Source organism: Hypanus sabinus, chromosome 4 (assembly GCF_030144855.1).
Source record: "Hypanus sabinus isolate sHypSab1 chromosome 4, sHypSab1.hap1, whole genome shotgun sequence".
Lineage (NCBI taxonomy): Eukaryota > Metazoa > Chordata > Chondrichthyes > Myliobatiformes > Dasyatidae > Hypanus > Hypanus sabinus.
The window spans coordinates 120,356,832-120,379,596 of NC_082709.1; the positions used below are offsets into that span (position 1 = coordinate 120,356,832).

The window sequence follows — 22,765 nt, forward strand, 5'->3', positions numbered from 1 at the left end:
CATCTGCTAGATCGAACTATAAACAATTTTCACGTCACATGCCGGTGATAATAAACCTGATTCTGATGCCGCATAACAGCAAATTTCATGACAATATGCCGGTGATACTAAAGCGCATTCTGATTTCTAGTTGCTGTTTTGACCTGCTGAATGTGTCCAGAATATTCTGATTTCATTTAAATTTTCCTGAATCTCGAACTGGTTGCTAGTACGTACTATCAACTCCCTTGCCTGCTACTATATCTCATCATAAAACCTATACACAGCAATAATCCCTCTCCGGACTGAAAATTTAGGCTATTTATTGATTCCAACTTCCTGACGACAATAGTCTCAGACAATCTGCTGCATATTCCAATCCAATGTCGACTGTAATCTCCAAGCGGCTAATTTTGAACAACTTCGCGTGGACTGTACATTAAACTCCACTAAGGCTCTTGAACCATAAAGGCAGCGCCGAAGCACCACGTGATCTGGTGACGGTGCGTGCTCCCGAGTCCGCGCATGCGCGAGTTTTCACTCATGGGGTGGACGATGGCGGCGGATGGTGGTTGTCAGGTAACGTACTGTGAAGTCTCATCTGGTCGGCGCGGCCGCGGGCGGTCTGGGACGTGTTGCTTTAAAATGAGTGGGCTCTCCGCAGCGAGTTGCGGGTATGTCGGAGGCCGTTCGAGAGACAGTTCTGAAGGATGTCGAGAGGGTGCAGAAGAGGTTTACCAGGATGCTGTCTGGTCTAGAAGGCATGAGAGGTCGGGTTGCATTCTCTGGAATGGCTGAGGGAAGATCTGATAAAGGTTTATAAGATTATGATAGGCATCGATGGAGTACACAGGGAGCATCTTTTTTTTTCCCAGGGTGGAGATGCCCAATACCAGAGGGCATGCATTGAAGGTGAGAGGGGGTAGATTCAAAGGGGATGTGAAGGGTAAGTTTTTTACTCAGAGAGGTGGATGTCTGGAATCGTGGTAGAGGCAAATACTTCAGAGGCTTTTAAGAGGCATTTAGATAGGCACATGAATATGAGGAAGGAGGGATATAACCATAAGATATAGGGGAAGAATTAGGTAATTTGGCTCATTGAGTCTGCCCTGGATACTATGGAGGCTAGTGCCCATGATGAAGCTGACTTAAGTTTACAACTTGCTTCGATCCTGTGCATTACCCCCATCCAGAGGTATAGCTGTAGAAATTTTGAGTGTTTTTTGAGACATACCAAATCTCCTCAAGTTCCTAATGAAATATAGCCATTGTTGTTCCTTCTTTGTAGCTGCATCAATATTTTGCATGCAGGTTAGATCCTTAGAGGAACTGACACCCAGGAATTTGAAAATGCTTACTCTTTTCCATTTTTGATCCCTCTGTGAGGACTGGTGTGTGTTCCCTCAGCTTGCCCTTTCTTAAGTCAACAATTTGATCTTACTGTCGTTGAATGTAAGATTGTTGCTAAGACACCAATCAACTAGTTGATGTATCTCATTCCTCTCATCACCATCTGAAACTTTGCCAACAATGCTTGTATAGTCAGCAAATTTATAGATGTCATTTGAGCTGTGCCAGCCACACAGTCAAGAGTGTAGAGTAGTGGTTTTCAACCAGTCGATCTTTGAGACTTTCCCAGTAGATCCAGAAAAAAAAGAAAAATAAATACACAAATACATTATGCCTGATAAACCTTTTGATGCAAATATGTGGTAACTTCTACTTTGAAAAAGGACCACGACAACTTTGTGCCCAAAAAGAACAACTTTATCTACGATGGTAAAATGATATTCACATACAGAACTTTTCACTAATCCACACCGGGCAGGAAAGACCGGAAGGAAAACCCCACAACCCCGGAAACAATTTCTCTTTACAAACAATTTCCGAAGTGGGAGTATTGCTATATTACCATGATCCTAATTAGTATTAACTTATCTTTATAATGCTCATATTACAACCCTTCTCCCCCTTTAAATTCCAATATTCCCCAAATGTAAAGAAATGCAAAACAAAAACAATGGTGTCATTAGCTTGTGTACCCCTGAAACTTATACTAGTATCTCAGTAACAGTTTACCAATACCAGGAAAATTGAGAAGCTGAAAACAGGGTTGAACGCCAAGCAAACATGTTGTTCAGCGGACGTGGATTGATAAGTGTTAAAAGACCTGTCACTCTGTGAATATTTTTCACGACAGTTTGATGAATCCCTGGATGTAATGCAAACCGCTCAGCTTATTGTATTTGTTAGAATGGCTTTCCAGGATTTTACAAAACTGGAGGACTTCCTCACTGTTTTGCACTTAAAGGAGAGGACAAGAGGTGAGGATATTTACAATGAGTTTAAAAAATATGTCTGTGAAAATGACATCCCCATTCATAAACTGGTGGCAATTACTACTGATGGGGCCCCACTAATGTGCGGTGGTGCGCGTTGGTTTTTATTGCACTGTGCCGTAATGACCCTGATTTTTCCGACTTCCTGGTTTATCACTGTGATTCATCAGCAGGCCTTGGCTGGGAAGGTTGTGGACTTTTCTCATGTAGTGACACTGGTGGTCAAACTGATAAACTCAATTCCAGCAAAAGTGCTTCAGCAGCGCTTATTCACGGTGTTATTGGATGAGCTTGACGCCGCTATGGCCTGCTTGATATGCTGGTTACAGTGTTTTCTTGGTTAAGTTAATTTGAAAGTTTGACAAAAGCATTTTATCTAATTAAAATACAATTAGCCCAAATAAAGGGCCTCAAGTTGGAAGTACAATCTGAACTGTTTTTTCCCTAAATGATTTAGTAAGTCGATCTTGCCTTTCACTAAGGCTGAGGTAGGGGATCTTGGGCTTAAAAAGTTTGGTGACCAGTAGTGTAGAGAGTGTAGAGCAGTGGGCTAAGCACACATCCCCGGTGTGTGCCAGTGTTGATTGTCAGTGAAGTGGAGATTTATTTCCTATCTGCCAGTTAGGAAGTCAAGGAACCAGTTGCAGAGGGAGGTACAGAGGCCCAGGTTCTGGAGCTTCTCGATTGGAATGTGAGAATTATTGTGTTAAAATCTGAGCTGTAGTCAATAAACAGCATCTTGACTTGGATATTTGTATAGTCCAGGTGCTCCAAGGCCACGTGAAGAGCCAATGAAGTCACATCCGCCGTACACCCGTTGTGGCAATAGGCACATTGCAATGGGTCCAGGTCCTTGCTGAGGCAGGAGTTGATTCTCGCCATAACCACCCCCTCAAAGCATTTCATCACTGTAAACGTGGTGCTACTGGCAACTCATTATGGCAATTCACCCTGCTCTTCTTGGGCGCTGGTATAATTGTTGCCCTTTTGAAGCAGGTGGGAACTTCCAACCAGAAAGGAGAGATAGAAAATGTCTTTGAACATCCCCACCAGTTGGTTGGCACGAGTTTTCAGGGCCCTACCACGTACAGCATTTGGGCCGGTATGAGGGTTCACCCTTTAGAAAGACACCCTCACACCGACCTCTGAGACAGAGATCAGAGTAATCAGGTCCTGCAGGGATCTGCATTGCTTTCAAAGCAAGCATAAAAAGGGTTGAGCTCATCTGGGAGTGAAGCATCATGGTGTTCGGTTTTGTTTTGTAGGAAGTAATGTCCTGCAAACCCTACCAGAGTTGACCTGCGTCCAATTTTGCGTCCAACCTCACTTGGAGTTTTTCCTTAGCTCTTGAATTAGGTCTCTGTAGGTATAACGGTTTTCTTGGGTAGGCAGACTTGAATGCCACAGATCTAGCCATCAGCAGACCGTGAACTTTCTGGTTCATCCACAGCTTTGGATTTGGGTATGTACAGTAAGTTCCCATAGGCACACACTCATCCACACAGGTTTTGATGAAGTCAGTGACAGCTGTGGTGTACTCATTCAGACTCAAAGATGAATCTCTGAATACAGTCCAGTCTGCCAGTTCAAAGCAGTCTGTAGGAGCTCCTACACCTCCCTTGTCCATACTTTCTTGGTTCTCACTACTGCAGTCTTCAGTCTCTGGCTACATTTGGACATAAGAAGTATAGGCAGGTGATCGGATTTTCCGAAGTGTGGGGGTGGGATAGCACAGTAAGTGCTCTTGATGGTGGTGTTACGGTGGTCTAGTGTGGTGGTTCCTCTGGTAGTACAAATGATTTGTTGGTAATAATTATTTAGAGACTTTCAAGCTGGCCCGGTTAAAATCCACCTTAGTGATGGGGAAGGCATCAGGAACTCCTGTCTGCCATAAAATTTCTGCTTTGGAGAGAGCTTGCTGATGCTGGATGACCATCCTGTCTCTTGTTGCAATGCTCACTGTTGCCATGGTGTAGGAATTGATAATTTAAAGATTGAACAGTCATATCTGCGGCACCCTCATCTTTTAGTTTGGTTGTCCTTCACCCAGTTTGATCACTTCTACATGTGTTTCTGTTTCAGTTAATCAGTTTAGGTCTTTTAACTCATTATTGATCTGTTTGTTATCTTTGTTTAACCATGCACGAGGCTATCTACCTATCAAGTTTTTATTTGAAATAACAAAGTTATTTTAAAAAGTTTTTATTTAACATGTTACTTTCTTTAATGAAATACAAAAAACAAATATTTTTTTTTGGAAAATACACGTTAGGAAATCTAAAATTTGTTCTTTACTGACGCTAATGCAGTAGACAAAATTTATATAAAAATTAGGGTGCCTAAGTCTTTTGCACTACTGTATATGATTAATAATGATTGAAATGGCTGTATTTTCATAAAAACTTATTGGATTGCTAATATCCTTCAGAGAAGAAATTAGAAATCTGTTTTCCGGAGCTGGTTTTTCAAGATGGCGACGTAGACATCTGCCTTTTAGGCGCTCTTCATTTTTTAAACTATATTCACCCTTTAATCAAATCTTTTCGTACTTAATTACATGGGTTGATACTTACGATTTACTTTTTTTCTAAAACAATACTTGATCTAATCTTTTCAAACTTAAAATGGCTACAACTAAGAAATTGTCTAAAGAGCCTTTATCCCTCGAGGCAATTTCTAATCTTCTGGATATTAAACTTGCAAGTTTGGAAAGTAAAATGGTAAATTTGGAAAATAAGCTTACCGCGAAAATGTCTGAGCTTGAAGAAGTTGTTAGATCGCTTGATACCAAGCTTCAATCGCAGGCAGCAGATATTCAACGGCATGAAACCAAGATTACGTCTCTTGAAAACTTAATTTGTGAAAAAATACGTACACTTGAAACATTGGAGAAAAGGGTACTGTCGACTGCTTAAATAGTAGAGCATTATAAGTTTAAAATCACCGATCTTGAAAACCAATCTCGCAGACAGAACTTGCGAATCATTGGGCTTCCCGAAAATGTTGAGTCTGGTGACTTAACTGAATTTTTCTCTAACTTTCTGTGGGAAGTTTTTGGTGCTGAAGCTTTGCAAATTAAACCTATTATTGATCGCGCCCACAGAGTTTCGAGATTCTCGGTCTCGAGCGACAAGCCACGGGCTGTGATTGTTCGCCTCCATTATCCTCGGCAGAAAGAGCTTTTAATCCGATTAGCTCGTCAGAAAGGTATGATCTTTCACAGAAACAATAAGTTTTGTATTGTTGAAGATTATTCATTTGAAGTGATGAGAGAAAGAATCGCTTTTAAACCAGTGATGGCAGAGATTCATTCGATCGGACTTAAACAAGCTTTAAGATACCCAGCGAATCTCAGAGTTACTTCGGGTGACAACAGCCAGCGCTTCTTTAAAACTCCAGCAGATGCGAAGAAATTTGTCGAAGAATATCGATCTTCTACCGCAAGTTGAACTATGTGTTATGTTGAAGAATTTTTGGAGAGAAGATGCCATTTCGTTTTGGGCTTTAACTTATGAAGCCGCATTATAGCCTTTTACTTTGGTCTGTAGACCTGGTTTTTTTTTACAATCACGATTATAGACGCTCTTCTATTTTACTATAATGTCTTCTTTCTTAATTTTTTTTCTCTGAATTGGGTATACACATCTATACTTTGTAATAAGATTTTTTTTTAAGATGTCGTTTCTTCTTCCCATAAAACTTTGCTTCCATGATCGTTTATTTGTTTGCTTATACTTGAATATGGGACGAATGTTTTGGATTTTTAGACCTTTTTTATATTGTAGTGATTATTGAATCCTGTTTCTATTCTATTTTGATGACTTTTTAAATTTTTTTTAATAGATTGGTGAATTTACATTTATATTTTGTAATATGGTTTTTTCAAAATGTCGTTTCTTCTTTCCAGAAGTCTTTGCCTTTGGACCATGTCATCTACTTGCATTTGAATATGGAATTTTTTTTAAAGGCATATTACACTTTTTTTTAAACTCTAATGTTTATTCTTTTTTTATTAATGATCTTTTTCATTATTTTATGTTTTTCCCTCTTTTTGACTGATATATATTTTTTTCTTATCAACCCTTTTATCTAAACCTGGGTGTTATATTGTCTCTTTTTACCTTTTCGTGGAGTTGCCATCTTGAAATGGGGGTAATATTAGTATTAGTTTGTGCGCCTGCCGCTTGGCTTTTTTTCGAGGGTTTGGGGGAGGGGGTAGGGGTCTTTTTTCATGCTTTTGCTTTTTATTTTTTTGCTTTTAGTTTATGGGCTGACTTTAAATTATTAATATTGTTGAGGTGTCATGTTCTCCGGTTGCTCCTGAATCATTTTCCCTTCTTCCTGAATTATGGGTTATGTGTCTTTTTAACCTTTTATGATATATACATTTAGTATTGGCATGATGGATAAGTCTATTAATTTTATCTCTTGGAATACTAATGGTTTAAACCATCGGATTAAATGTAAAAAAATATTTAAAGTATTCCATAGACTAAATGCTAATATTTTTGCACAGGAGACCCATATTGGGAGGGAGGATATTCAACGCTTTTTTAGGTTCTGGAAGGGTCAACAATTTCACTCGAATTTTACTGCCAAAATTAGGGGTGTGTCTATTTTTATAGACCCCTCAATCTCGTTTACACATCATGAAATTATTTCTGACCCACAGGGCAGATTTTTGTTGATTACTGGTTCACTTTTTAATCGAAAAGTGGCTCTAGTTAATATTTATGCTCCAAACTTTGACTACCCTGAATTTTTTAAACGTTTATTTACTTCCCTCCCTAATTTAAATGAACATATGTTGATAATGGGTGGAGATTTCAATTGTTGTTTGAATCCTTTGATGGATAGATCTAAACCTATTCGAACTCTTTCGAATAGATCAGCCTCACTTATTAATTCCTTTATGGTTGATTCAGGAATTACTGAAGTATGGTGGTTTTTGAACCCTAAAGATAAAGAATTTTCGTTTTTTTCACATGTTTATCATAGTTATTCTAGAGTTGATTTTTTTTTATTGATCACCGTTTATTAACAGATGTTATTGATTGTAAATATGATTCTATTGCCATTTCGGATCACGCTCCTTTGAAGTTGTCTATTAAGATATCGGATTCCTCCATTAATACTAGATCTTGGAGACTCAACACTACTTTGCTTCAAGATCCAGAATTTATCACCTTCATAGAACAGCAAATTGACTTGTTCTTTTCAACAAATTATATCGAAGAGATTGACAGAGGTATACTCTGGGATTCTTTTAAGGCTTTTATCCATGGACAAATTATCTCATATTCCATTGGTAAAAGAAAACAAAGGTATCTTGATATAGCCATGTTGGTGGATAAAATGAAAGAAATTGATAAGATTTATTCCGTGACTCCTACCAAAGAACTTTATAAGAAGAGAGTTGAGCTTCAAATGGAACATAGCTTATTATTATCTTCTTGAATTGAGAATCAATTAATTAAGACCAGGGCTCAATTTTATATTCATAGTGATCGAACTGGTAAATTATTAGCTAACCAATTAAAAGCTATTTCGACTAAGCGACAAATTATTACAATTCGTAAACAAGACAGTAATTTGACTACTGATCATAAAGAAATTAATGATACTTTTCAAGATTTTTTATAAATCTTTATATCAATCAGAATCTGATGGCAATCTGTCCATGATGGATAATTTTTTTAATAATTTAAATATCCCCAAACTGACAGATGAATATCAGAGTTTGTTTGATGCTCCTATTTCTATGGCTGAAGTAGGAGAGGCTATTTCATCAATGAATTCAGGGAAAGCTCCTGGCCCTGATGGTTATATTATGGAATTTTTAAAAACTTTTTCTTCTTTACTTTCCCCATGGTTATGTGAAATTTTTAATGATGCATTTACTAAGAAGAGATTACCCCAGTCTTTTTATGAAGCTACTATCTCTCTAGTTCTTAAAAAGGATAAAGATCCTACCTTATGTGCATCCTATCGCCCTATATCACTATTAAATGTAGACGCTAAGATTCCTACAAAAATTTTAGCTATTAGGTTAGAAAAGATACAATCACAGATTATTTCAGAAGATCAAACTGGTTTTATTAAGAACCGGTACTCCTTTTTCAATGTTAGAAAATTGATTAATATAATTTATACCTCTTCATCTAGAACCCCAGAATGTGTCATTTCATTAGATGCTGAAAAAGCTTTTGATAGAGTTGAATGGACTTACTTATTTAATGCGTTAAAAAATTTTAACTTTAGTTCTATTTTTATATCATGGATTAAACTAATATATTATAAACCTGTTGCTTCTGTTCTTACAAATAATCACAGATCCTCTTTTTTTCAATTATCTCGTGGTACGAGACAAGGTTGTCCTTTAAGTCCTTTATTATTTAATATTGCATTAGAACCTTTAGTCATTGCTATTCGTGAATCACCTAATATTTTTGGTATTATCCGTAATGAGAAGTTATCTAAGTTATCACTATATGCTGATGACCTGTTGTTATATATTTCTGACCCTGATAGGTCCATTCCCGCTATTCTATCCTTGTTGGTTCAATTTGGTAGTCTTTCTGGTTATAAATTAAATTTGGATAAGAGTGAATTGTTCCCTTTAAATGCGCAAACTTTATTGAATGATAGGGTACAATTTAAAGTTGTTACTGATAACTTTACTTATCTAGGTATAAAAATTACTAAGAAACATAAAGATTTATTCAGATTGAATTTTTTACCTTTGCTTCATCAAATTCAACAACTTACTACTAGATGGTCTCCCTTATCCTTATCATTGGTTGGTCGGATTAATGCTATTAAAATGATGGTTTTACCGAAATTTTTATATTTATTTCAAGCTTTACCAATTTTTATTCCTAAATCTTTCTTTGACAACGTAGATTCAAAAATTTCCTCATTTGTGTGGCAAAATAAAAACCCCAGGTTAAGTAAAAAACAGTTACAGAAACCTAAAAAAGATGGTGGTTTAGCTTTACCTAACTTTAGATTTTACTATTGGGCAAATAATATTTGAAACTTAATATACTGGAAACAAGATTTGGATTCACCATTGTGTCCACAGTGGGTAAATTTGGAATGTACTGAAGCACAAGGATATTCTTTATTCTCCGTTCTTGGTTCTTCTCTTCCTGTTGATTTAGTCAAATTTAATAAACAGATATCTAACCCTACTGTCAAACACACATTACGAATTTGGTTTCAATTCTGTAAGTTCTTTACCTTGAGAAATTTTGTTCTTGATAGCCCTATCTTATTTAACTTTTTTTTTAAACCCTCTTTAATAGATCAAGCCTTTAGCGTATGGAAAAGGACAGGTATAATATGTTTTCGTGATCTTTTTTTTCAAGGTAGTTTGATGTCTTTCTAACAAATTTAACCAACTTTCTAGCAAATTTAAGTTACCTAAATCTTATTTTTTTAGATATTTACAAATCAGAAACTTTTTATATAAAGTTTTACCATCCTTTCCCAATTCAACCCCAATAGATTTTTTAGATATGATTTTTACCTTGCATCCTTGTCAAAAGGGATTAGTGGCTCTTATTTATAATATTATGAAGATACAACCAGAAATGTCAGGCAGAATTAAACAAGACTGGGAAAAAGAGCTTCAATATATTATATCAACAGAAAAATGGGAAAAAATTCTACAAATGGTTAATTCTTCTTCTGTATGTGCTAAACATGCTTTAATACAATTTAAGGTAGTACATAGAGCTCACATGTCTAAAGATAAGCTTGCTCGATTCTACTCCCATATTAACCCTGAATGTGACAGATGTCACTCAGAAGTTGCTTCATTGACCCACATGTTTTGGTCATGTCCCACTTTATATAATTATTGGAAGGATATATTTGCTATCATTTCCTCAGTTTAGAATATTGAATTACAACCCCATTTTATTACTGCAATTTTTGGTATACCAAATGAGGATAGTAGTCGACTTTCCCCTTCAATTAGACGAATGATTGCTTTTACAAACCTAATGGCTAGAAGGTCTATATTACAAAATTGGAAAGAAGTAAACCCTCCTACCACGTTTCAGTGGTTCTCTCAAACTATTTCCTGTTTGAGCTTAGAAAAAATTAGAAGTACTATTTTTGATCCATCAATCAAATTTGAAGAAACTTGGGGACCGTTTATTCGACATTTTCATATGAGTTAATTTGACCTCTTCTGGACCTTTTTCTCTTTTTATCCTTGTTCTGGTATGGAGTTCCGGAGTTCTTGACACTATCATGTACATATAAACTTTTATTATTGCCCATGTTAGTCTAGGTTTACTATTTTTTTTTCAATATATATTTTTTCTTGTATTTTTTATATTTTTTTTCTTTTCTCTCTTTTAGTGATTATTCTTTTTCATGTACAATCAATATAGGTTTGACTGATTATTATATGATGTTTTTTGTTTACTGATTAATAAGATATTACTGATTAATAAGATATTGATATATTATCACTAATTCAATTTCAAGCCTAATGTATTTACAATCAATTCAATATTATGTTATTTTTTATATATGAAAATCAATAAAAAGATTGAAAAAGAAATCTGTTTTCCTTGCTTCATCAGGGCTGCTATCTATGAGGTGAGCAATTAGGATTGGACAATAAATACTGGCTTTGCATATTATGTCCACATCCCAATACCAATAAATAAAATCTGATACAATACGGAAAGCTCAAGAAATAAAAAGTGTTTTCTTGTGTTTTTGAGAGAATTCCAAGCACTGGAACACAATAATAGTCGGGGCATTCAGAAGTGAAAACTAAGCATATTTTAATTGGGTGTTAGAGGAAACTGGGATTTAATTTTTTTTTCCTTTCATCATGGAAGAAGTGCAAATGTTTTAGGATTTTCTGAGTTGAGTCTCACTGTCTTGTTTTAATTAAAAGTATCAAAAGTTTTGGATCATCTTTGCTTGAACAAACGGGGCAAAATATTGTTAATATATGTTATACTGAATGTTGGAAATACTCAACAAATAAATTTAACAGGTTTAGGAGAACTATCCAGACCCTGAACAGTCATTCTAAGTCTGGTGATATTTTACCTGCAAGTCCATTGTGGTCATCTGTCTGGTGTAACCAGTGTGGCCTCCGCTACATCTTTGAGACACAGCATAGATTGGGGGGGACTGCTACATTGAACACCTTCGCTCGATCTACCACAGCAGGTGGGATTTCCTGCTGTGCACACATTCTAATTCTACTTCCATGTCCCAATCTGATATGATCTCCTCTATTGCCAAGAAGTGACCACTCTCATTGGAGGAGCAATACAATCTAGGTAGCTTCCAACCTGATGGCATGAACATTAATTTCTCTAACTTCCAGTAATTTCTCCCATCCTCCTCTCTTTTTCGATCCCCATTCAAGCTCCGCTCTTACTCCTTTCCTTCTCATCCATCATCACCTCCCTCAGATGCCCCTCATCCTTCCCTTTCTCCCTTGGTCCACTCTTCTATCAGATTCCTCCTTCAGCTTTTTATCATCTTCACATCTCAGCTCCCAGGTTTTCACTTTATCCCCTCTCCCCCACCCACCTCACTTATTAACTGCTAGCTTATATTTCTTAACTCCCCTCCACCTCCTTATTCTGGCTTCTCCCCACTTCCTTTCCACTCCTGATGAAGGATCACTGCCCATAGTGTCTACTGTTTATTTGCATCATAGATGCCAACTGACTTGCTGAGCTCCGGCATCTCAGCAGGTCAGACAACATCTATGGAAAAGTGTTAACAGTTGACATTTTGGGCCGAAACCCTTCATCAGGACTGGAAAAAAGATTAGAAATCTGGCTACTTACATTGTTCCATAAATGCTCCCCAGCCTGTTGAATTCCTCCAACATTTTGTGTTTACTTCTTTGATTTACAGCATCAGATTTTTTTCTTGTTTGCCCTCCAGTATTTTATGTGTTGCTTAGGAAAATGTTATTGAGCCTCTTGATGGTGGTTTGTCATTCAGTAAGTTCATGGTCGATCTGATCATGGAGTTAAACGTCCAGGATTGAAGAAATCCCAATGGGATTGGGAAACCTTTTATAAAATGTAAATATATGGATTGTGCAACTTTTGATTTGCATAAAAGAATGGAGGCATGTTTTCTTTAGTTGAATTTGGCTTTAAAGTATTTGTTGAAGCTACACAAAATTTGCCCCCACAGTACTTTAATGCTTTATACTAATAAATGTCAGAAGTATTTTATTAACTGTCACTTTGAATAGTACAACGTGCACATGCACAGTAAATGCTGAGTTCATTATCTTTTAGAAGTGATTTCAAGGAGCTACCAGGATTATTCAAAATTTAATAGTCAATCTTCTTGCTAAAATGAAAGAAAGTCAGAATGTATACTGAGAAAAGTTTAACAATATTCATTTGGTCTCTTCAAATATGGATCTCAACTTTTTTGGAAATAATATAAACCTTGAAAATGGATCTGGTGCTTTCCCAGCGTAAGTGACAAATAAACTCTTCTCAGCCAGATACAGATACTTATTTGAACTGACATTTTGATGACAAACTCTGTTATCTTCTTCAGGAATGATGCCTGGGCATGTCTAGTCTAGTGGTATATATATCCCCATTGTCCGTCCCTCCTGATTGGTTAGTCCTCAACCAATCAGGTTTCCACTCCCCCATCTTGTTTGCAATCAAATTCCAGTTCTTACTTAGAGTGAGACCTTTGTCTTTGTTGAAACTCTCTTCCCCTAATTGTATTTCAATGGCTTCCTTCACCAGGCAATCCCAAAATCTGTTGGCACAGCATAGTAGTTTTGTGCCGTCAAAGTCAATCCTATGGCCATTGCGCATGCAGTGTTCTGCTACTGCTGATTTTTCCTGGGTAACCCAAATGGATACACCTCCTGTGCTCTTGATGGGGGTTTCCATCATGTGTCCTATCTGGCTGATGTACACTGCTCTGCATTCACAGGGAATCCTGTAAGCGGCTAGCCATCCTGAGTAACAGATCAGCTTTAACCCACATAAACTGTGATTTGAGCTTCCTTATGGGTTTGTGGCTGGTATTAATCTGGTATTTCTTTAGGATCCTGGTGCTCCTTCCAGAAACCATGGAAATATAGGGAAGACAGGTGGTAGTGACAGATTCCGCCTCATTGTTGGGTTTCCTGGTTTTTCCATCGACCCTTTTAAGGTTCCTTCACTTTGTAGTCATTCTATAGGAATATCATGTATAATTGTCTTAGTTCCTTGTGGAGATTCTCAATGTCTGAAATAATTATTTTCGATTCATTTATGGGATGTGGGCTTCGCCAGCTAAGCCAGCATTTATTGCCCATCCCCAGGTGCTCGTGAGAAAGTGGTGATGAGCTGCCGTCTTGAACTGCTGCGGTCCCTGAGGTGTAGGTCCACCCACAGTGCTGTTAGGGAGGGAAATCCATGATTTTGACCCAGTGACAGTGAAAGAATGGCAATATGTTTCCAAGTCAGGATGGTGAGCGACTCGGAGGGGGATTTCCAAGTGGTGGTGTTCCCAGGTATCTGCTGCTCTCGTCCTTCTAGATTAGTGGTTGCCAATCTTTATAAGCCCAAGATCCCCTACCTCGGCCTTAGAGAAAGGCAAGATCGACCTACTAAATCGTTTAGACACACACATGTGCACCAGGCAGAAGGGACTAGAAATCGAGCCCCGCAGCCCCGGAAGCAGTCTGTCTTTTTAGGCGGCTTTCCATAGCAGAAGTGTTGCTATGTTACCAGTATCTTAATTGGTATTACTTATTTTTATAATGCGCACATTACAGCATCTTTAATTCTATGTTTCATTATTTAATTTTATTTCAACACGAAAAATAAATGAATAAAAATTGACTGTTGCACTCAGTGTGATGACTGGGGCTAAATACTTTCTGCTAGTTCCCTGAAATTTGGCTCAAAACTACAGACAGCCAGTTTGAGACAGTCTGTGAGGTGTCTGCCAGTAAAACACTCCTGTACTTAGGTTTAATAATTTTCATCTGTTGCAGCACAGCACGCTTGCAAACCTCCTAACGGACTGAATATTTGAATGGACAGTTTCCTTTGGACTGAATGTTGAATCTGCCACATTTTCCCACTGTTTTGTATAGGTAAACTGTTACTGAGACACTAGTATACGTTTCAGAGGTACGCAAGCTAATGACACCGCTGTTTTTTGTTTCCCAGTTACAATTGGGGAATGATGGAATTTATAGGGGGAGAAGTGTTGTAATGTGAGCATTATAAAGGTTGGTTGATGTCGATTAGGATAATGGTGATGTACTCGTGCTCCCGCTGCGGAGAGCTTTTTGTGGGGAGAGGTTGTTTCCAGGTTTGTGGGGTTTTGCTTCCGGTCTTTTCTGTCTGGTGTGCATTTTACATGTTTTTTTGGGATCTACTGGGAAAGTCTCAAAGATCGGTCAATCACGATCGACTGGTTGGCAACCACTATTCTAGATGGTAGTGATTGTGGGTCTGGAAGTTGCTGCCTTAGGAACTTTGGTGTGTTGTAGCAGTGTGTTTTGTAAATAATACACACTTCTGCAACTGTTCATCGGTGGTAGAGGGATTGGATGCTTGTGGAAGGGGTACCAATCAAGTGGGCTGCCTTGTCAAGCTTCTTGAGTGTTGGAGCTACATTCATCCAGGCGAGTGATGAGTATTCTATTACACTCCTGACCTGAGCCTTTGGGGAGTCGGGAGGTGAGTTACATGCTGCAGGATTCCTAGCCTTTGACCTGCTGTGGTAGCCACGGTGTTTATAGACCAGTTTAGTTTCCTGTCAATCCCCAGTAGGGGATTCAGTGATGGTGATGCCACTGAATGTCAAGGGATGATGGTTCGAGCCTCTCTTGTTGGAGCTGGTCATTGCCTGGCATTTGCTTGGCTTGAATGTTACTTGCCATTTTTCAACCCAAGCCTGGATATTGTCCAGGTCCTGCTGCATTTGGGTATGAACTGCTTCACTATCTGAGGAGTCACAAATGATGCAGAACGTTGTGTAGTCATCTGCGAATAACCCACTTCTGACTTTGATGGAAGGAAGGTAATTGATGAAGCAGCTGAAGATGGTTATTCAAAGTAGAAAGAACTGCTCTATATTGGGAGGTGTGATGATGGCTGTCATTGTCTGTGTGAGTGGGCTTCTGATAGACGCCATGCCAGAGGCTGCTGTCCAGTTTTTGTCATATTAGAATAAGCAAAAATGAGAGGCAACCATTCTGCATCTCCATCGTAAATTGAATGTTTGGATGTATGCTGTTCAGATGGGCGTGAAACTGTTGGAGTCCATGTGGCCACACTATGAAGGTGTCATTGGCGTAACTGAAAAAGTATTCACGAGTTCCCATTAAGGACAGCTACGTCCTCCTGCAGTCAAGGTTTGATAAGGGTACTGTTAACCTTTTTGAACACAATGTACTTCCTCAATAAGGGGAACTAATAGGAACAAATGGCTGTGCTAATTTCTTGGACATTCTAATAAGATGGAAACTGGATTGTAGCCTCAGGTATAGCATCTATCAGAAGCCTACTCTCACTGACTTAGACCTCAACAATAACAGCTACCATCACACCTCCCAATATAAAACAGTTGATGTAGCCGATCATTCTCTTACCTCTCTTGGATAGCAAATTTTTGATATTTTTAGGACTGTTTTTAAAAGGAAAGCTGTTGACCATTACTGCACAATTTTGGCTTTGTTTCATTAATTGTTTTAGTACCAAATCTAAATTTACTTTGTGCACAGTGACAATGAATAGAATACTTTTGACATCTTTTGTGAAGCAATTCAGATCTGGTGCTCTGTGGGCGAGATTGGAAGTAAAATTATTTGTATTTAATGGTTTCATTAATGGTGAATAAGCATAAGAAAATGGGTGCAAGACTAGGAGGGGCCCACTTGGTTCCTCAAGCCTATCTTGTCATTCAATATGACATGGTTGATCAACCCCTGGCCTCACTTTCTCTTCTGCCAATTCCCTGATACCCCCAAATACCCTGATCTTTATTAAAATAATCTACTTCCTTTGAGTACCCCCAATTATCTAAGGCTGAAGAATTCCAGGGATTCACTACCCTCTTCAACAACTTCCCACACTGCAATTTTACTCTGATCTTGTAGCTATGTCTCCCACTAGTGGTCATCTGACATCTACTCTTGTACTGCCCCTTAAGTATCATGTATGTTTCATTAAGACTGCCCCTCATGCTGCCAAACTGCAAAGAAGAAAGATCTAATTTCCTCAGTTTTTCACAATAGGACAACTATATAGTTCCAGGAATTAGCCTAGTGAATGTTTTCTGGTCTGCCTCTAATACCAGTATATTGTTTCTTATAAGGGGATCAAGATGGTTAATAGTACCTCCAGGTGTGGCCTCATTGGTATCCAAAGTGTGACTACTGTATATCTCTATCCCTAATCTCTACTGAGATTGTATTGAAAAGCAGTATTTTGCTTGTCTCCCTAACGACTTGCTGCAGCTGGCTGCTAATATTTTGTGGTTTGTACGCAAGAATATCAAGATGCTTCTATATTTTGCATATTTGCAATCTTTCTTCATTTAGAAAAAAGTTTGTGGTTAAATTCCATTCACCAAAGTGCATTTGCCAAGTTTTCAGCCACTCTCTGAATCTAGCTTTATTCATTTGCAGTGTCCTGGTATTCTCTGTGATACCTAGAATTTTGCAATGGGCAAAGTTTCCTTGCTCCTCCATAAAAAAAATTGAAACAAGAAGTAAAATACGCACAGGAATGCCAGCATGCAATTCCTATCTAAACTAGTAATAGGCCAGAACTTGCTACCCACTTGCACACCAAGATGGTCTGATCCTAATGGTAAACCTGCACATTAGATGCCTCACAAGACATAATCTGTGATGTAGAGAAGAAACTCAGCAGTTCATGCAACAATTGCAGGTGTGAAAAATTGTTGAGATTTCTGATCAAAACCCTGCATCAGGTCTCTGAATGAGGTAGACTACTAACATTCAAAAGCATTCACTAAAACAAAAAAAAATCAGAATAGAACAATGATCAGGGAGTGTAATTTTCATTTCTTGTATTATACATGTCTAGTGCCTGGCTATAAATCTGAACACTTATTGTCATTGCCTATAAGGAGTTTGTAATTTCTCCCAGTGACTACATGGGTTTTCTCCGTGTGATTTCATCCCACAGATTGTTGGCTGGCATGGCTTAGGGGGCTGAAAGGGCCTATTTTGTGCTATTTCTCAATTTAAAAAAAAACTAATCACTTGGGACCAGTGCTTGTTTTGCAACATAAACTAATTTCTTCAGTAGAGAAGAAATTGAGAGAAAATGGAAACAATAACGTTTTTCTTGTGTGTTTTTTTTAATAGGATGTCAGAATGAGACAATCATCAGACATGTGGTATAACCATAGAATGTATTCTAGATTTTGGCAACATTACCAACAAGCTATGGGATGGCTGCAGAAACATAGAAGGGCTTATCACAAGGCGATCAGATCATTTGAGCATTCACCCTGGTATAGCACAGAATCTACAGCAAGTCACTTTACTGACTGGCATCATGGTTCCTCATACTATTCTTCAAGATGTGCTCAGCAAGATGATCTCAATCAAAGCAAATGGCAGCAGTCCCCATACAGCACAGATAATGAAGAGGAAAATTTGAAGGATATAGCTGATATAAGTTCTGACACAGAAGTGGAAAGTGACACAGAGAATGAATTGGAATGTGATGTCAGCAATGTGGAAATTACTGAAGAATTACGTCAATACTTCGAACAAACAGAAAAACACAGGGAAGAGTTAAGTAAGTGTCACTGCTTTAGACTTTTCTTGGCTTCACGATTCTTCTTCCTTTTCCACATCCAGTTATGCATTTACTTTTACACAGATTTTTTTGTTGCCAGTAGAATTCAATGTGTAACAAATGATTTATTTCTGATCTGTGTGCAATAAGACCACATACGCTGTATTTTAGATGCAGCATGCTTTTCTAAAGTAGGGTCACTGTTGATCATGTATAATCTATTATTTGACACTCAAAAAATAATTTTCCTGTTGAGCCCTATAAAGGAGCTTTTCAGTGTTCTCAGAAAACTTAAAAATTCTGCGGTCTAATATCCACTCTCTTTCACTCTTTATATATCTGAAACAACTTTTGGTATCTTCCTGTATTATTAGCTAGCTGATGTTTGTAGTTCACTTTTTCTCTCCTTATGGCTTTTTTAGCCTTCTGTTGGTTTTTATAAGCTTCCCAAAACTTTTAACTTACCACTAATTTTTGCTATATTAGATGCCCTTTGTTTTCTTATAGAAACATATAAAATTTTGAAAGGGATAAATAAGATAGAAGTAGAAGAGTTGTTTCCATTGGTAGGTGAGTCTAGAACTAGGGGACATTTCCTCAAGATTCAGGGGTGGAGATTTAGAATGGAGATGAGAAGAAACTGTTTTCCGCAGAGTGGTGAATCTGTGGAATTCTCTGCCCAGGGAAGCAGTTGAGACTTCTTCACTAAATATATTTAAGATAAAGTTAGATTTTTACATGGTAGGGGAATTAAGGGTTATGGGGAAAAGGCAGGTAGATGGAGCTGAGTTTACGGACAGATCAGCTATGTTCTTATTGAATGGTGGGGCAGGCTCGATGGGCCGGGTGACCTACTCCTGCTCCTATTTCTTATGTTTTTATGTTCCTTTTATGTTGTCTTTGACTTCCTCATACTTCCTTTAGAATACCACTAAATCATTGGGGTATGTATCTATCTTGCATCTTCTGAATTGTCCCCAGAAACCCTAGTCATTGCTGTTCTGTCCTCATTGGCTAGCTCCTCTTTTATTCCTCTGTAATTCCCTTTACCGCAATACCGATACATTCAACGTTATCTTCTCTCTCTCAAACTGCAGGGTGAATTCTGTCATATTATGATCACTGGTTCCTAAGGGTTCCTTTACCTTAAGCTCTCTTTATCAAATCTGGTTCATTATGGAACACACAATCCAGAATTGCTTTTCCCCTAGTGGGTTCAACTGCAAGCTACCCTAAAAAGCCATCTTGTAAGCATTCTACAAATTCTTCTTTTTGGGATCCAGCTCTAAACTGATTTTCGCAAATCTGGCTGCATATTAAAATCCCGCATGACTAACAAAACATCACACTTTTTACATGCTTTTTCTGTCTTTAATTTGTATCCCTCATCCTGGCTACTGTTGAGAAGCCTGTTTATAATTTCCATCAGCACCTGGTTACCCTTGTAGTTTTTTTTTGTTTTAGCAGGCTTTCTTGTTTTTACGAGGCCAAGTTGCTAGCTCAACGCTCACCCCAGCATGGATGGAAAGTATGCAAGGGAGCCTTCGCTCCGAAGTCTGGTGCTGATGCCACTATGCCACCAGCAGGCTATCGTTATACATGCCAATCTTTAACTGCGCTACAAGATCATCTACTTTATTCTGTATTCTACTTGCATTCAAATATAACACCTTTAGGCCTGTATTTATCACCCTTTTTGAAACTGCCTCCATGTTACATTTCAGCTCTTCCTGCAATTTTGCCGTATCACCTGCCCATTCTTCCTCAGTGTCACTGTGCACTGCATCTCAAATTCAAAGTACATTTATTATCAAGCTAGGTATACAGTATACAACCCTGAGATTAACCTTCCTGCAGACAACCATGAAACAAAGGAAATACTTTGGAACTTGTTCAAGGAAAACATTAAACAGCCAATGTGCAAAAAAATTGCATAAATGGCTGAAAATGAGCAAATAACACAGAGAATATTAATCATCAAACTACAGAGTCCTGGAAACAGTCTAAGAATGTTCAGTTCATTTCAGTTTAGTGCTATATCATTCATTGACGCCAGGCTGCAGAGCCAGTCCACCCCGACCAAAGTTGTACAAAATAGCAATTTAACAAAAGGCACAACTAGAAACCAGAAATGCATATAACATAAACTGCAGGGTCTTCTAAAAACAAGTCCAATTCACAAAATGTGCCAGTCAAACCTTGCTCAAGACTCCTGCACCATCCTCTGGCAACAGTGAGAAAGAAGGAGTTTGGTCAAACCCAGGCAGACAGCACTGAACCCATTCACCTTCTATTCTTATTCTTGTTAATTTCAAACTTGCTTGATGCTTTAGTTGGTGAGATCAGTGAGAAACAGAGTTGATTGAGTGCTTACGTCCCGTCTCCAGACCACTCACTCCGCTCCAAACCTCACCATACTCCCTCGGAGACAGCAAAGTGTCAGATTGCTCAATTGGCCCAAAAACACACCATAAAAATGTAAATCACAGTTTCCAATCACACACAGTTTAGTAGTAGAATCATATTTGAAAGAAGTAGTAAAAGTTTCATGAGCATCTGAAGGATGTTACCATTGTTCACCTGACAGAACCAACTGTCTCATCCTCAGCCCTATCATTTTGCATCCCCTCCCCCTTCTAAATGAGTTTAAATTCTCTTCAACAGATCTAGTAAACTTCCAGCAAGGATATTAGTCTCCCTCAGATTCAGGTGTAAGCTGTCCTTTTTGTGCAGGTCCTACGTTGGTAGGAAATCACAGAAGAAATCCCAGTGATCCAGAAATATGGAACTCTGACCCCTGTACCAATTCCTCAGCCTCACATTCATCTGCCAGATCATCCTATTCTTACCCTCACTTGCATGTGGAACAGGCTACAGTTCTGAGATTACTATCCTGGAGATTTTGCTTTTCAGCTTTCTACTAATTCCTTATATAGGTGGCCCATGCTTTTCGAACGTTGGATTTACGACAACTCGCTGTGACGAAAGACTTACATTAGTACCTGTTTTCACTAACCAAAGAGGATTTTCGCTTTTACGAAAAAAAGACGCACGCTGTATACGTGTGTTTACCCCGAGAAAGACTACAATGACCGTGAAGCCTTGTGCGGGCATTTCTTTGCGCATGCGTGTACGTGCCAATTTTTTTTCTCCAAATTGATTTTGTTTCACCGCCTTCCCGAGTTTGATAAGTGAAACTACACTGTACCTACAATATTTCTACTTTATATAGGGTGTAAATTTATTATATCATTTCTGCTTTTACGATATGTTAGTGTTAATTTGGGTTTTATGTGTTATTTGCTTTGATTTGGTAGGTTATTTTTTTGGGTCTGGGAATGCTCAGTATATTTTCCCATATAAATTAATGGTAATTGCTTCTTCGCTTTACGACATTTCGGATTACAAACGGTTTCAGAGGAACGCTCTACCTTTGGATTGCGGGGAAAAGCTGTATTCTCACTTCAGGACCACCTCCGTTTTCCTTCCTATATCATTGGTAGCAGTGTGCACCATGACTTCAAACTGTTCACTCTTCCCCTTTAGAATGCTGTGAACCCAATCAGAGACATCTCTGACCTTGGCACGTAGGAGGTAAAATACCATCTGGATGCCTGTTTCATGTCCGCAGGTCCTGATGAAGGGTTTCGGCCTGAACTGTCAACTGTTTATTCTTTTCCATAGATGCTGCCTGGCCTGCTGACTTCCTCCAGCATTTTGAGTGTGTTGTTTGGATTTCCAGCATCTGCAGATTTTCTTATGTTCCAGATAAGGCTCATGAGTTTATACAATAGAAGAAAGACTTTCTCATGTATTCTTAACTTCTTTGCAATAAAAATAACTGTTGGAGTTGCCTTTCTAATTGCTTACCGTTCCTGTATGTTCACTGACTGTATCTCAAGAACCATCTGTTCACTAACATTGACAAGGTTCTTGCAATTAAAATAACTGTTTCATTTCTTTATCTCGACCTTTATATTTTTCTTGCTAAACTGTGGTCCATCTTTTAGCATCTTTGTCTGCAGTCTTGGCTTAGAAAACATAGAAAAACTACAGCGCAATATAGGCCCTTTGGCCCACAATGCTGTGCAGAACATGTACTTAGTTTAGAAATTACCTAGGGCTACCATAACCCTCTATTTTTCTAAGATCCATGTACCTATCCAGGGGCCTCTTTTTAAACAAAAAACCCTGCTGTATCCACCTCCACCACCATTGTCAGCAGCCCATTCCACGTACTCACCACTCTTTGTGTAAAAAAAAACAACTAAAAACAACTTACCCTGACTTCTCCTATGTACCTACTTCCAAGCACCTTAAAACTCTGCCTTCTCATGTTAGGCATTTCAGCCCTAGGAAAAAGCCTCTGACTATCCACACAATCAATGCCTCTTATCATCTTATACACCTCTATCAGGTCTCCTCTCATCCTCTGTCACTCCAAGGAGAAAAGGCCAAGTTCACTCAACCTATTCTCTTAAGGCATGCTCCCCAATCCAGGCACAGGTAAATCTCCTCTGTGCCCTTTCTATAGTTCCCACATATTTCCTGTTGTGAGGTGACCAGAACTGAGCCAAGTGGGGTCTGACCAGGGTCCTATATAGCTGTAACATTACCCCTCTGTTCTTGAACTCAATC

General features: G+C 38.3%; 1 protein-coding gene across 3 annotated transcripts in view; it reads left to right on the forward strand.

Annotated features, from left to right (window-relative positions):
* Positions 1-512: 512 nt before the first annotated feature.
* Positions 513-22,765, forward strand: part of gemin8 (gem (nuclear organelle) associated protein 8) — a 35,237-nt gene continuing 12,984 nt past the window's right edge. For 2 of the 3 annotated variants that reach the window (XM_059968022.1, XM_059968024.1), the window contains exons 1-2: positions 513-558; positions 17,689-18,127. In XM_059968022.1, the coding sequence (XP_059824005.1) occupies positions 523-558; positions 17,689-18,127 (475 nt within the window). In that variant the 5' untranslated portion in view covers positions 513-522. Of the gene's footprint in view, positions 559-5,418; positions 5,526-17,688; positions 18,128-22,765 lie in introns of those variants that run through there. The other variant, XM_059968023.1, reaches the window with a different exon arrangement.